Source organism: Oncorhynchus mykiss, chromosome 1, assembly GCF_057628025.1.
Source record: "Oncorhynchus mykiss isolate SJ-2025 chromosome 1, ASM5762802v1, whole genome shotgun sequence".
In the NCBI taxonomy this organism is placed as follows: Eukaryota; Metazoa; Chordata; class Actinopteri; order Salmoniformes; family Salmonidae; genus Oncorhynchus; species Oncorhynchus mykiss.
The window spans coordinates 6,954,185-6,970,694 of NC_143022.1; the positions used below are offsets into that span (position 1 = coordinate 6,954,185).

General features: G+C 42.1%; 1 protein-coding gene across 1 annotated transcript; it reads left to right on the forward strand.

The window, feature by feature from the left end:
- The first annotated feature begins 5,091 nt into the window (after positions 1 to 5,091).
- b3gnt7 (UDP-GlcNAc:betaGal beta-1,3-N-acetylglucosaminyltransferase 7) lies at positions 5,092 to 15,589 on the forward strand. The gene is made up of 2 exons (XM_021609413.3): positions 5,092 to 5,371; positions 13,539 to 15,589. Coding segments are annotated over exons 1-2 (1,254 nt in total). The 5' UTR covers positions 5,092 to 5,369; the 3' UTR covers positions 14,791 to 15,589.
- Positions 15,590 to 16,510: the final 921 nt, after the last annotated feature.

A 16,510-nucleotide genomic window follows, 5' to 3' on the forward strand; every position in this document is an offset into this window, starting at 1 on the left:
CGACATTCTTCTCTGCATACATCAATGATGTCGCTCTTGCTGCTGGTGATTCTCTGATCCACCTCTACACAGAGGGCACCATTCTGTATACTTCTGGCCCTTCTTTGGACACTGTGTTAACTAACCTCCAGACGAGCTTCAAATCATACAACTCTCCTTCCGTGGCCTCCAACTGCTCTTAAATGCAAGTAAAACGAAATGCATGCTCTTCAACTGATCACTGCCCGCACCTGCCCCCGCCCGTCCAGCATCACTACTCTGGACGGTTCTGACTTAGAATATGTGGACAACTACAAATACCTGGGTGTCTGGTTGGACTGTAAACTCTCCTTCCAGACTCACATTAAACATCTCCAATCCAGAATTAAATCTAGAATTGGCTTCCATTTCGCAACAAAGCATCCGTCACTCATGCTGCCAAACTTACCCTCGTAAAACTGACTATCCTACCAATCCTTGACTTCGGCGATGTCATTTTCAAAATAGCCTCCAACACTCTACTCAGCAAATTGGACTCAGTCTATCACAGTGCCAGCCCCATATACTACCCACCACTGGGACCTGTATGTTCTCGTTGGCTGGCCTTCGCTTCATATTCGTCGCCAAACCCACTGGCTCCAGGTCATCTATAAGTCTTTGCTAGGTAAAGCCCCGCCTTATCTTAGCTCACTGGTCACCATAGCAGCACCCACCCATAGCACGTGCTCCAGCAGGTATAGTTCACTGGTCACCCCTTGTTACGAATCCCTTTGGCCCGGGAGTCTAGGGGGGATGGTAACGAGACCCGTAACATAACTCATGCAAAGTATAATAGTGAAAAAGTAACAGTGAGAATGAAAAACCACAGACAACCAAATTACCGTCAAACACTCATGGTTTATTTTTAAACACACGGTAAAGGGGGACGGGAAAAGGGGTTGAGCTGGACCCAAGGAAATAATAAGTATCCAAAAACACCCCTAAGCTAGTCTACCTGCTTCAACAACAGCTAGCTAACTAACCAAAAATACAGTGGGTGGTCAGCCCAGTTCTAACTAGTGTATTTAGACAAAGTTTACCTACGGGTAGTGTATGCCCATGGGCAACTTGTCTTGGTACCCCCTTTTCCCACCATCAAACAAACAGTCTTGAAGCACAACAGTACATACTCACATAATTCCGGATGTGAACAAAAACCAAAAGAGAGCTCAACCCAAAGAGAGAGTGAGACAGAGATTGAAACAGAGAGATCGAGCTCCAGAGAAAACAACTGAATGAGGTTTTTAAACCAAGGGAAAGGGGATGTGATTGGGTAATGGAAACAGGAGGAGGTGTGTCTTCAGATTGATGACTGATTGGGGAATGAGGATTGCCACCTGTGAGGAGGGGAGCATGAGAGAAAATAAATACACACACAGGATACACACTCAGGAGACCTGTATCCGTAACACCCCCAAAGCCATTTCCTACTTTGGCCGTCTTTCCTTCCAGTTCTCTGCTGCCAATGACTGGAACGAACTGCAAAAATCACTAAAGCTGGAGACTCATATCTCGCTCACTAACTTTAAGCACCAGTTGTCAGAGCAGCTCACAGAACACTGCACCTGTACATAGCCCATCTGTAATTTGCCCTTCCAACTACCTCATCCCCATGCTGTTATTTATTTATTTTGCTCCTTTGCACCCCAGTATCTCTACTTGCACATTCATCTTCTGCACATCTATCAATCCAGTGTTAAATTGCTATATTGTAATTATTTCACCACTGTGGGCTATTTATTGCCTTACCTCCCTTATCCTTCTTCCTTTGCACACACTGTATATAAACTTTTTTTCTATTGTATTATTGACTGTGTGTTTGTTTATTCCATGTGCAACTCTGTGTTGTTGTCTGTGTCGCAGTTGTAAATGAGAACTTGTTCTCAACTGGCCTACCTGGTTAAATAAAGGTTAAATAAAAATAAATAATACAATTAAGATCACAGTTATGAAAACTTAGGACACTAAAGAGGCCTTTCTACTGACTCTGAAAAACACCAAAAGAAAGATGCCCAGGGTCCCTGGTCATCTGCGTGAACGTGCCTTAGGCATGCTGCAAGGAGGCATGAGGACTGAAAATGTGGCCAGGGCAATAAATTACAATGTCTGTAATGTGAGACGCCCAAGACAGCGCTCGCAGTGGCAGACTACCTGTAACAACACCTGCACAGGATCGGTACATCTGAACATCACACCTGCAGGACAGGTACAGGATGGCAACAACAACTGCCAGAGTTACACCAGGAACGCACAATCCCTCCATCAGTGCTCAGACGGTCCACAATAGGCTGAGAGAGGCTGGACTGAGGGCTTGTAGGCCTGTTGTAAGGTAGGTCCTCACTAGACATCACTGGCAACAACGTTGCCTATGGGTACAAACCCACCGTCGCTGGACCAGACAGGACTAGCAAAAAGTGCTCTTTGTCTCACCAGGGGTGATGGTCAGATTTGCGTTTATCGTCGAAGGAATGAGCGTTACACCGAGGCCTGTACTCTGGAGCAGGATCGATTTGGAGGTGGAAGGTCTGTCATGGTGTGGGGCAACATCATCGGGCTGAGCTTGTTGTCATTGCAGGCAATCCCAACGCTGTGTGTTACAGGGAAGACATCCTCCTCCCTCACGTGGTACCCTTCCCGCAGGCTCATCCTGACATGACCCTCCAGCATGACAATGCCACCAGCCATAGTGCTCGTCTGTGCGTGATTTCCTGCAAGACAGGAATGTCAGTGTTCTGCCATGGCCAGTGAAGAGCCGGGATCTCAATCGCATTAAGCACGTCTGGGACCTGTTGGATCAGAGGGTGAGGGTTAGGGCCATTCCCCCCAGAAATGTCCGGGAACTTGCAGGTTCCTTGGTGGAAGAGTGGGGTAATATGTCACAGGATGAACTGGCAAATCTGGTGCAATCCATGAAGAGGAGATGCACTGCAGTACTTAATGCAGCTGGTGGCCACACCAGATACTGACTGTTTCTTTTGATTTTGACCCCCCCTTTGTTCAGGGACACATTATTCTATTTCTGTTAGTCAAGTCTGTGGAACTTGTTCAGTTTATGTCTCAGTTGTTGAAACTTGTTATGTTCATACAAATATTTACACGTTAAGTTTGCTGAAAATAAACGCAGTTGACCGTGAGAGGACGTTTCTATTTGTGCTGAGTTTATATAGGGAATGTAATCAGGGATGTGATGGAGTCCAGGTGAGTATGATGACACACAGGTGCGTGTAACGATGGTGACAGGTGTATGCCCTAACGAGCATTCTGGTGACCTAGACGCCAGAGAGGGAGCACACGTGACAGTAGAAATACTTTCATCCATCCTCGTTCGCCAAATTTTATGTTTAAAAAATATATATACATTGTTGTCAGTTGAGGCTGACATTTATCTCAACGAGTAGCATCTGAAAATAGAACTAAAATAGAACTACCATAACTACCATTTTATCATTTCTGATAAAAACATATCAGGGGGGGGTGCTCTTATTGCAATTATAAAATGGTTTGCCAATGTAATTACAACAGTAAAAATGAATGTTTTGTCAGCCAATCAGCATTCAGGGCTCAAACCACCCAGTTCATAATAGACAATCAGTGCTGAACACAAGACAACAAATGTCAAGGGAAGGGGGGTTATGAAGTGTCAACTCCCTCCACCCGATGACTCACTTCGGTTCAAATCAAACACAGTTTTTTTTAAAGTGCTATCAGGAAAATCACTAAGCAACTGATTGAGTCTGCTGACCGCTGTCCGTTTTTTTTTTATTTATTTTTTTATGATCATGGAGAGAAATCGGTTTCCAAGTATCTGAAAGTCACAAATGAAGTGCTTTTGATCCAACACCAATCCCTGAACGGCATGTGTCGAAATACCCGGCTATATAAACACAACACTGTTGACCGTTTTTTTTTTAAATATCACTTAACACGCCGCTGCTAAGCGATAGAAATGTATATGTCACAGACCAGCATTGACTGACCACATGTTTAATACGCCTGGATGACACATCTTTGAACAAATAAGAGACGTCCCTGAGTACACGACGCCTGTGTGCACCATAGACCTATAGGCATGCACACATTAGGAACAGATTAATATAATTTGCTTGAGGACAGCTCGTTAACCTCCAGAAACACATTGTTGACGTCAGATACCCTTTCTCAATCCAGGTAGCGTACCTGCTTGTATCCTGTTAGAGCAGGGACTTTCACGTTATTGCTATTGACCAGATTAAGTGTGCTATTATCCAAAGGTCGACGTGACGCCCTCGACTCACAATTCAAATGAAGCACAGACACACCTGTCTACAAAGAAAACTTCCACCTACGACCATTGCTCCACGAGGCAAAGTAACTACCAATGTTTTACAATAGAAAACAATGGATAATAGTAATATTATTAATAATAATAATAATATACATACTAATATAATAATAAATATATAATAATAAATAACAAAAGTAATATTAATCATTTCAAGATTATTAATATCATTATGAACATCATAAACCATTATAATAAATAATAATTCAAAACCAGCACAAGAATATTAGTATTATACTACATGGATATAATACTACACAATAACATAATTACTGTTATCATGTAGCAAAAACAATCGTAACAATATTCATTATTATAATTATACAGCTATGCTTATATTATTATGTACTATGAGTATTAGTATTGATAACATTATTGTTATTATTCCATTGTTGTTAAATTGATTATTTAAATATATATATATATATATATATATATATATATATATATATATATATATATATAATAAATGCAACATTGTAATAATATTTTTGCTGCAGCCTCAGATCACATCTGTGTCAATTAAGTTACATCTGGAGACAATTTTGCCAAATCTGTGAAGAAGAGAAAAAAAAACACATTTGCCTTGTAGGTCTTATTTGTTGATGGAGATGTGATGAAATAAAAACATGATATCAAGACAACTCTTGTGAACACAACTGATGAATACATTGCAAAAATTTGAATTGAGAGATTTTTTTTTGGGACGATTTTAGGGATGGGCGGAAGGACTACTCTATCATGCATATCCTCCCACTATTTGCATACCGCCTCGGTCATGCTTTTAAAGATGCAGAGCTGTCGAGAGTAACCACTTGATGGCATTGATCCCAACGTACGCTTCAGAGAAATACGCGACCGGAGGCAAAGTAACGTTCTCTGGTTTCTTTGTTCACTTCCAAAAAAAGAGAATGGACTATTTCTTGGCATCCATTTGAAAGGACCGTACGCAAGCAAGCCATCCCTTTTAAGGCACAGTAAGGTGATATTCAGTGACTTTACTTGCACTTGGAATCAGCATTCGAAGAAAATGTAAGTATAATATGTTTTTAAATGATAGCCTACCGACCGTGTAATGCTGTGCGTTGTCCTTGTGTAGAAACAGGCTATTTTATAATATTATTATTATTCTTCTTCTTGTTTATTATAAGGTTATAGAAATTATTATGAAGAATATATCCGTGTGTTCTTCACCTTTGCAATTGTGTAATAAGGACAACGGTAATGCCTTATTGAGACAAATAAATACGATACATTGCCGCCCTATAACTATAATAGCACGTGTCACCATTATTTTCTTCTATGGTGACGTTAATTTAATAATGCGTTAAAGGCATATTTTATATTGAAGTGTATTAGCCCTCATATAGGGAGAATCGACTCTCATGAGGTTTTTGATGACAGCCTTGTCAGTTGTCATCACACATCATAGTAGACCACTAAAGTGACTAAAAACGATCTAACAACTGAAATAAAACAGTTTTAGGGATTAGTCGACTTTCTAACTGTGTTTTGAAATGGTTTTCACAGGCTACTCCGTGCAAAGATTTCACTGCGTCTGACTGGGACTGTCTCGAACTAGTTCCAACTGCAGGGTATAGTGACGTTACATTTTAGTCATTTAGTAGACGCTCTTAGCCAGAGCGAGTTACAATTAGGGTAAAGTGCCTTGCTCAGGGGCACATCGACAGATGTTTTTACCTAGTCGTCTCGGGGACTCGAACCATGCCGTTTTGGACCAACGCTTTTAATCGCGAGGCTACCTGCTACCCTAGAGAGGCAAGACCTTGACTTTATCACCGTGTAGAATTGGCATAGTTTGTTCTTACTCAATCTTTCAACATAAGGACTAGCTAGGCATTCACAAATGACAATTGGTTACAGAGATCAAATGATAATGGGTTAACAGAATTTACAGAGATCAAATGATAATGGGTTAACAGAATTTACAGAGATCAAATGATAATGGGTTAACAGAAGTTACAGAGATCAAATGATAATGGGTTAACAGAAGTTACAGAGATCAAATGATAATGGGTTAACAGAAGTTAGAGAGATACAATTAAATGATAATGGGTTAGCAGAATTTACAGAGATACAATTAAATGATAATGGGTTAGCAGAAGTTACAGAGATACAATTAAATTATAGCCTATTTACAAACACAATGACACACAGAGTAGACCTATCAGAGTATGACAAAAATACTATCCAACAAACACAATTGTATACTTTTTATCCATCATGTAATTATTTAAACAAAGCATCATAAGAAGTCAAACTGAAGTTACATGCTGTCTTTGAAGAGAACATCTTGGCTCAGAACAGAAAGAGACAACAGTGGTGTTACTGTATCAAAATATCCGTGACAACAGTAACAATCCCAGGCAAAACATTAAAGTCCCCCTCCCCCCTTGATGGCTGAGATACAAATTTGCAACTTTAAAGTTAAAGGGACAGGTCACTCAAATGACAAAATTACTTGTTGGAAACTGAACACCCTCTCCCTCATAGAAGTAACTCAAGATCATGTTTACGACCACAAATAACACCACCCTGTGTTTATAAATGTGGGTATTGACTTTGCCACTTCAGCACGCTTTTGTGGCACAGTCGATTCCACGCATGGCTACAGGCCAGTAGGTTGAGGGTTCGCCAACCACCACGGAAGAGCTCACTCTCCCTGCCTGTCTTATTACACAACGATCAGAGCCAGCTGCAGACAGTGATCAGCTTGGGAAAAATCTGATTTTCAACATTTGGATGCCATATTTATAATTACAGTGCATTCGGAAAGTATACAGACCCCTTCTTCCACTTTTTGTTACGTTACAACCGTATTCTAAAATGTATTAAATAAAAAAAAATCCTCATCAATCTACACACAATACCCCATAATGACAAAGCAAAAACAGTTTTTTCTGTAGGGATGTTTTTCAGCGGCAGGGACTGGGAGACAAGTCAGGTTCGAGTGAAAGATGAATGGTGCAAAGTATGAAAACCTGCTCCACAGCGCTCAGGACCTCAGACTGGGGTAAAGGTTCACCTTCCATCAGGACAACAACCCTAAGCACATAGCCAAGGCAAAGCAGGAGTGGCTTTGGGACAAGTCTCTGAATGTTCTTGAGTGGCCCAGCCAGAACCTGGACTTGAACCCGATCGAACATCTCTGGAGACACCTGAAAATAGCTGTGCAGCGACTCTCCCCATCCAAGCGTCGCTTGGGAGGATCTGCAGAGAAGCATGGGAGGAACTCCCCAAATACAGGTGTGTCAAGCTTGTAGCGTCATACCCAAGAAGACTCGCGGCTGTAATCGCTGCCAAAGGTGCTTCAACAAAGTACTGAGTAAAGGGTCTGAATTAGGGATGCACAATATATCGGTGAGCATATCGGAATCGACCGATGTCTAGTTTAACGCTGATGTGCAAAACCAGTGTCAAAGCTGACGTTCATACCCATATAACATAGGTACATGACGTAATGACAGAGTAATGACACAGCATTCCTAAACTAGCCGACAACGTCTGCTGTGTGGATCAGGCAGTCAACAAGTCGAGCAGTCATTTGAAAGAGTGTCGATCGAGCAGTCAACAAGTCGAGCAGTCATTTGAAAGAGTAACAAAATTTCAGCGAGACAACTCAAAGGCAAAATCCATTAAAACCTCTTGGCGCACCGATCCCTGAATTGCAGAGCGCCAAATTCAATTTAAATTACTAAAAATATTTAATGTTCATGAAATCAGAAGTGCAATATAGCAAAACACAGCTTAGCTTGTTGTTAATCCACCTGGTGTGTCAGATTTCAAAAAAGCTTTACAGCGAAGGCAAACCAAGTGTTTATGTTAGGACAGCTCTCTCAGCAGACAAAACATTACAAACAGCTAGCAGCAAAGTAGATTGTTTTTCTGACTTTCGTGACCAATCAAATTAATCGCTTACCTTTGATGATCTTCGGATGTTTGCACTCACGAGACTCCCAGTTACACAATAAATGTTTGTTTTGTTCAATAAAGATAATTTTTATATCCCAAAACCTCCATTTGGTTGGCACGTTTTGTTGAGTAATCCACAGGCTCGTACAGGTCACGACGGGCAGACTAAAATTCCAAATAATATCCGTAAAGTTCGTAGAAACATGTCAAACGTTTTTTATAATCAATCCTTAGGTTGTTTTCACAATAAATAATCGATAATATTTCAACCTGGTGGTAGCCTTTTCAATAGGAGAGAGAGAGAAAAGGTCTGCTCCAAACCATACCATATAAGCTCATAATTAATAGTTGCTAATACAAACTTGTCTCTGCTAGGCGGAGTTCAGCGTATTGTTAATTGCAGTTAGTTTCCCAATCCTTCTTCCTCCTATTGCTACAGTGGTACCTCCTTTTAAAAGTTGCGAGCTTGCACAGCGGGACTTAGAGGTACCCAGTGACACGGCTTCATTGCTCCAGACCACCACAAGGGGGAGTTAGAGGTTCCCAGTGTCACTGCTTCATTGCTCCAGACCACCACAAGGGGGAGTTAGAGGTACCCAGCATCACGGCTTCATTGCTCCAGACCACCACCAGGGGGAGTTAGAGGTACCCAGTGTCACGGCTCCAGACCACCACCAGGGGGAGTTAGAGGTACCCAGCATCACGGCTCCAGACCACCACAAGGGGGAGTTAGAGCACTCATTATACATTTGGGTCCCAAGGTTTTTATATGACCAATCATATCGAGTGGTTCCAATGACGAATTTTGACGCGGGGCCACCGTTGCCTGGTGACTTTCTTCAGCAAAGATGGCTGACAAAACATTATGGAGGATGCAGATGTAAATTCTTATAAAAATAACGAGTCAAGCAAAAAGAAATTACACTTGAGAGGAATATGTTAGTTAATGTAGAGACAAACGTTTATGACAACAAAAAAATATGCACAAAGTTAATTTACGAAAATCGCTATTTAGCAAGTTTATCTGACTAGCTAACATTAGCCAGCTAGCTAGTGTTAGGAGAATGAATTTGTAATTCGTGCTGTTTAATGTTTTAGCAACTCCTGAGAAAACCAGCAAACCAGGCTGTCGTCTTGTGAAACAGTGGATGTAACGAATCTAGCTAGCTAACGCATTTACTGCAAATGTAATGTACAATTGTGTATGCTTGCCTTGCAATGCAGCTGAAGTAACATAGCTAGCTCACTATTTACTTGCTTATTGTCTAGTGGAGGATAAAAATAACTGTGTGCCTATGGATGTGTAACTAGCTACACAGTATGTAGCCGATCTGTGTATAGACGCTAACACGTTAGGTTCTGAACTAATATTCATACCAATCCATGAACCTCAGCTATCATAGTTGTTCTATCAACTTCAAGTCTGAAAGGCATTAATGATGCTTATGGACAGAGTAGAATATAATAACTTTAATGTGCCAAGGATGCAAGTCCTATATACACATGTACTGTAGTTATTACCACGCATGAGATCCCCACATTGTAGCCTGTACATTGAATATATTCACTGATCGTGTATTCTTCCTTGGCAAATAAAGGTGCCGTTTCAGGTTTGAATCTCTGTGACATTCTTTTTTCAGTCATATCAAACCTCATGATTTGAATGATGCTGTGTCTGCATGTATGTACTACAATTACACACTTCAACAGTGTTTACCTCTCCTGCTCCAGGGACATCAATGATTACATACTGTAACTATGCAATAGACTAGAAACATGATTGATTTGTAATTCATATATACAGAAAAAAAACAATGCATATCTAACTCCCATCATCCGCATTAATCTGAGGACACAGGATAGTATTTCAATGAGATACTTAATTTCAACCAGTGGAGAATGTGAAACGTTTTATTGAAAGAAGTTCATTATCCAGGTGTTATAACTACATAAATGCATTATAATTATGATAATTATAATATTATAAATACAAGTTAAATCTGTACTTCAATGCACATATGGTGTGCATTATAAAACGAGGAAGAAAGACGAGGTGGGGAGAGAGGTGTAGAAGACAGAAAGGGAAAGAGGTAAGAACAGCAGCAGACAGCATATGATTCATGAATTACAGTGCTACCCTAATATTCTCTCAGTTCATCACATTTGTGGTGTCTCCTAACCAGCCTTGGGCACCCAGTTGGCCCGAAGGTTACCTTAAGAGCGGGTGAGGTGGCAATGACGGGACTGGCTTCCTCTCTCACATCAAAACATACCTGCAGACGAGAGACAGATGGATAGAGAGAGAGCATGGTTAAGGTTATCTTAAGAGCGGGTGAGGTGGCGATGACGGGACTGGCTTCCTCTCTCACATCAAAACATACCTGCAGACGAGAGACAGATGGATAGAGAGAGAGCATGATTAAGCCTTGTGTTTTTTATTCTAACACGGTCAGTCATCATAATCATCAGGAGGTGAAATGCAAAACTGACCTCGGATCATTAACTCTGGGACAACTACATCTCTTTAATAATACTTCCTGCATAATATAAACTGACATGGGATCATTAACTCTGGGACTACTACATCTCTGTCTGTATTTCAATGTAAAGCATCTATTTAATAATACTTCCTGTTGACCCGACCAAGTGACCTCTCACCTATGATCATGCTGTGCCCTCTGTGTCAGCCAGTTCAGATGTGGGAGGGGTTCACCAAAACAGCTGATATGACCTAGAATATTTAGGGAGAAGGGGGAGAGGGATGAGGTGAAGAAGAGAGACTGTTATTGTGTGTGTTTGGTCTCACCTGGTGTCCACACTAAGTGGCTACAGAGTACTTTATGCTGAAAAACAGACACATGAGGACAAACAATAGAAGATATTGTCAATAGAAGATAGTGTGACGCAGACACCTATCGGAGTGTACCTGAAGCATTTAAATACAGAGGGCTATGTGTCTCATCACTTGGTTATTGCAAGGCTAACCCCCAGGGAAATCATGACTTGGCAGCAACAGATAGACCAGTGAAAATGGCTGTGTTTATGTGGTGTAAATCTGAAAATTAGCAGCTGACATCTTAAGGGTTTTTTAATGAATGCATTTGAGCCAGGTTCCATGTACAACAAGGCAGGCAGAGATGGAGAAAAAGAACACAGAACAGTTTAATTACCTCTGGTTATGGACACCTTTCCCAGCAATAAAGGTTCCACGGCCTGTTCCTCGGACAGTGAACATCTGGCAGCAATATCTACATTTTCGACCCCTTGGTCAGCTCGCTCTCTGAAAGTAAAGAAAGCATCTTATTTTTTTATAGATATGAAAACAATAACTGAGATATGGTCGTTCCATCTAAAGCAGCAGATGTCATTTTTAGGATACGTCAATACAGCCCAGTGCTGCTTACCTGAGATGACATCATCAATACAGCCCAGTGCTGCTTACCTGAGATGACATCATCAATACAGCCCAGTGCTGCTTACCTGAGATGCCATCTTCAATACAGCCCAGTGCTGCTTACCTGAGATGACATCATCAATACAGCCCAGTGCTGCTTACCTGAGATGACATCATCAATACAGCCCAGTGCTGCTTACCCGAGATGCCATCTTCAATACAGCCCAGTGCTGCTTACCTGAGATGACATCATCAATACAGCCCAGTGCTGCTTACCTGAGATGCCATCTTCAATACAGCCCAGTGCTGCTTACCTGAGATGACATCATCAATACAGCCCTGTGCTGCTTACCTGAGATGACATCATCAATACAGCCCAGTGCTGCTTACCTGAGATGACATCATCAATACAGCCCAGTGCTGCTTACCTGAGATGACATCATCAATACAGCCCAGTGCTGCTTACCTGAAATGCCATCTTAGTAGGTGTCCGCTTTGACTTCCTTTGTGTCAGAGATTAAGGGGAACAACTACTTCAAGGTCTCAGAGCGAGTGACATCACCGATTAAAGTGCTATTAGCTCGCACCCCGCTAACTAGCAAGCCATTTCACACCGGTTACACACAACTTAAAAAAAATACAAATATACACATTGCAAGATTTTTGGCGAGATAGACAGACATGCCTATATTTCCCCCAGAGGAAACAATGGGAAGACCGCAGTGTTCCAATATTATTTTTGTTGTTTACATTTTAACTATAAAACAACGTGAGCAGGTCTCACTACCAATAATAGCGAAGCAGGCATTGTGACGTTGAACAATAAGCTGGGAATAGAACGTTCGTAAGGCGAGTGTGCTCAATAGAACTAATAGGAGCTGGCAGGGTGAAAAATGCCCTAAAATAAGGCCTGTTTTTTCGCGATTACTTCAAAACGACGGCAAGCAGCTGGGAAATATGGTCATATTATGAAACTGGGCTCCACGGTGGATGCAATGAACTAGTTTTTTTTCATCAGAAAAGAACGTTGTTAAAAATGTAATGTTTCTAGCCTACTATCTACACGGATTTCAGAGCGCAGAATAATTACTTTACGAGCGCTCAACACCCATTGAATATGGCCGGTGTCAGTAAACTTAGGAAAAAAACGTAATTTAATTGTTTCCAGCAGCACATTTACAGTCACCAACGCTCTGGTTAACACGAAAACCAGCTCTGCTAGGGTGAGTAAAATGGTCAGAGTGGTCTCATTTGTGTCTGGAAGTAGCTAGCCAATGTTAGCTTGGGTGCTTGACTGCCGTTGTAAGGCCAGAACGCTCAAACCAACCCTACTCTTCGGCCCGAACGCCCAGTGTGCGCTCCGAGAGCGAAACGGTCTGAATTTACAAAACTGACAGTTTTTCTCTGAATGGAAACATCATAATATTAATCAAATTAATTGAGCCAAATTTCTTCAAATCAATCCCATATACTATGTTATTACGTTAAAAAAATTAAATCTCTGGTAATGCCAATACGGAATACAATTAAATGCTTCTCAAAGATCCCTTCTGGTGGTCAAACTAGAAAAGAAGAAATGGCTGAGAATTAAATGACGTGTCACAGAAGGCTGCAGCAGCACGCAGGGTGTGCCGTAGTATGATGCAACTTTTAAAGGAGGAACCACTGTATCATGTGCTAGCAGAAGTAAATCTGGAACATAGTATCAACAGGAATTGAAAGTATAGTTCCAACACACAGACATCAGATTTTTGTAGAGAAAGCAGAATGACAGGCTTTCGTGATCAAAGTTAGTCGATCATTTGAAATGGTAGATGACTTTCATGCCCTCTTCATCTGACTAACAGTTCCTTTCCCTCTGTCTCTCTTCAGGATGACCAGTAGGGATAAATGGAGGGTTTACAAGCGGGTATGTGTTGTGTTCTTTCTGGCTGCGGTGACGTTGACGGTGGTCCAGAGAGGGGCTCCCTTCCAAATCGAGAGGCAGGGTCGCATGGAGGCCCCCTCCGAGGGAGGGGAGAACAGGGCCCAGCAGCAGAATACGGGCCTCTACCCAGGGACCAACACCTTCTGGAAGGCTAGCAAGGGCAAACAAGCCGAGTCTACAGCCACCGCCACTGGCACCACGGAGGAGTCCAGCATCACCCAGGAGCGAGCTGGCTCCCGGACCTGGGACGTGTCCAGTGCCAACTGCAGTGCCAACCTCAACTTCACCAACCAGGACTGGTTCAGGGGCTTGGAGGAGAACTTTAAGCAGTTCCTTCTGTACCGCCACTGCCGCTTCTTCCCCATGCTCATCAACCATCCGGAGAAGTGCTCCGGGGAGACCTACCTGCTCATGGTCATCAAGTCCATCGCTACGCAGCACGACCGCCGCGAGGTGATCCGCAAGACGTGGGGCAAGGAGCAGGTTGTTGACGGCAAGAAGGTGAAGACGGTGTTCTTGCTGGGGACGCCGTCCAACGAGGCTGAGAAGGCCAACCATCAGAAGCTCCTGGAGTACGAGGACTACATCTACAGAGATATACTCCAATGGGACTTCCAGGACAGCTTCTTCAACCTGACCCTCAAGGAGACCCACTTCCTTAAGTGGTTCTCCACCTACTGTGCCGACGTGCGCTACGTCTTCAAGGGCGACGACGACGTCTTCGTCAGTGTGGAGAACATCTTCGAGTACCTGGAGGCCAGCGCCCAGGTCAAGAACCTCTTCGTTGGTGACGTGCTCTTCAAGGCCAAGCCCATTCGCAGGAAGGAGAACAAGTACTACATCCCACAACCACTTTACAACAAGACCCACTACCCTCCATACGCCGGAGGCGGTGGGTTCCTCATGGATGCACCCCTGGCCAGGAGGCTCTACTGGGCCTCAGACTCTCTGGAGCTGTACCCCATCGACGATGTGTTCCTGGGCATGTGTCTGGAGGTGCTGCAGGTCACACCCATCAAGCACAATGCTTTTAAGACATTTGGTCTGGTCAAGAACAAGGACAGCAAGCTCAACCAAGAACCTTGTTTCTTTAAGAGCATGATCGTGGTTCACAAGCTGCTACCATCAGAGCTCATACACATGTGGAACCTGGTGAACAGTAATCTCATCTGTTCGCAGAAAGTGGAGATCTTATAGCCTTGGTGGGAACTCTTAACTAGGCGAGGGGAGAAGAGTTGGGATGTGTGTGAGCGGGCCGGGAGGCAGATGTTTTGACATCCAATTCAAGTTCTCCTTTGTTCATAGTAGGACCCAGACAATATTTGATTTATTACATTTCAGCAGACATTCTTATTCAGAGCAATTGGGGTTAAATGCCTTGCTCACATCGGCAGATTTTTCACCTAGTCGGCTTGGGGAGTCAAACCAACAACATGTTGGTTACTGGCCCAACGCTCTTAACCGCAGAGGCTACTTGCCTCTACTGCATCACAGTGGACGTAAATTATCTGGTGATGTTTTTTTATGTTCTGGTGGCGTTTTTAAATGTCAGCAGGCACATTCAGAGATGCCAAACCAAAGGGGTTTGAGGTGCTGGCAGATAGTGTTGCAAAGAGGACAGCGAGCTGCCCCACGTTGTCATGCATCCCGTTGACTGTGTACCGAAAGTCAAACGCCTTGTTCATTTGGACCAGGCTTCACCTACACTGTAGTAACATGGACCTTATAAAATAGCAAGAAACAAAGTGTCTCTCTACCTCACTAATGTAGTTAACATTCTCTTTTCTCGTTTAGGTAGTCATTTGAATATAATTTTGGTCAAGACAAAATGTCTTGTAAGCATGTTTAACCACGTCAATAGTCAAATAAATAATAATGTCATTTGTTTTTCTTTACATCAAACCCCGCAGTCCAACGTAGAGAGAGAGAGACCGTTTGTTATGGGTCACTGCACTTCACTAAGATTGTTCAGTTTTCATAAAGAATTTGGACTGTATTACTGTATGTGTCAATGGATTTGAATGTGCTGATATACTTGATATGAATTGAGTTGAGGGTTTATGAGAGGCTCCCGAGTGACGTAGCGGTCTAAGGCACTGTGTCTCAGTGCTAGAGTTGTCACTGCAGACCATGGTTCGATCACGGGCTGTATTGTAACCGGCTGTGATCGGGAGTCCCATAGGGTGGCGCGCAATTGGCCCAGTGTCATCCTGGTTAGGGGAGGTTTTGGCTGGGGTAGGCTGTCATTTGTTTTTATCTGACTTTCCTAGTTAAATAAAAGGTAAAATTACATTGAAACTGTGAAACAAATAAACTACTGCTGATACATATATCGCAATATGTTAATTTAATAGCCCCACAGACAAAGGGGGCAAAAGAGGTTGTTTGATATGAAATTAATTGCAAGGAAGGTATTGGAATTAATGAAAATGTGCAAAGATTATAGTTCCTCATGTTTAGAGGGCAGTGAATATGTGTGGATGATGTATATAAATGTTTTTTTTTAAATCTAAATATATATATATATAGGTTTAAAAATCACGTTTGTAAATAAATGTTTAAAAAAAATCATATGTGGGTCTTATCCTTTTATTTATTTATATTGTACCAGTTCGACTAATTGTCGACAAACTGTGACCAACGATCCAAACAAGTTCAGATGACAAAGGCTCACATGGTATTTGATCTTAACGTTGATAGTAGGACCAAAATGTTCATTGTTCATTTGATTTCAATGTTCACAGGTTATAGGTCAACGGGATTATTTTAACCTCAAAATGTTATCCTTTTATCCTCAACATTGTTGATGTTTTAATATCAAAACATGTCTTTATACATTCACGGCTGATTTACCACTTAAACCAATGTAAATACATGACTTAATTTATGCCTTAAGGTAACATGTATTATAGTATCA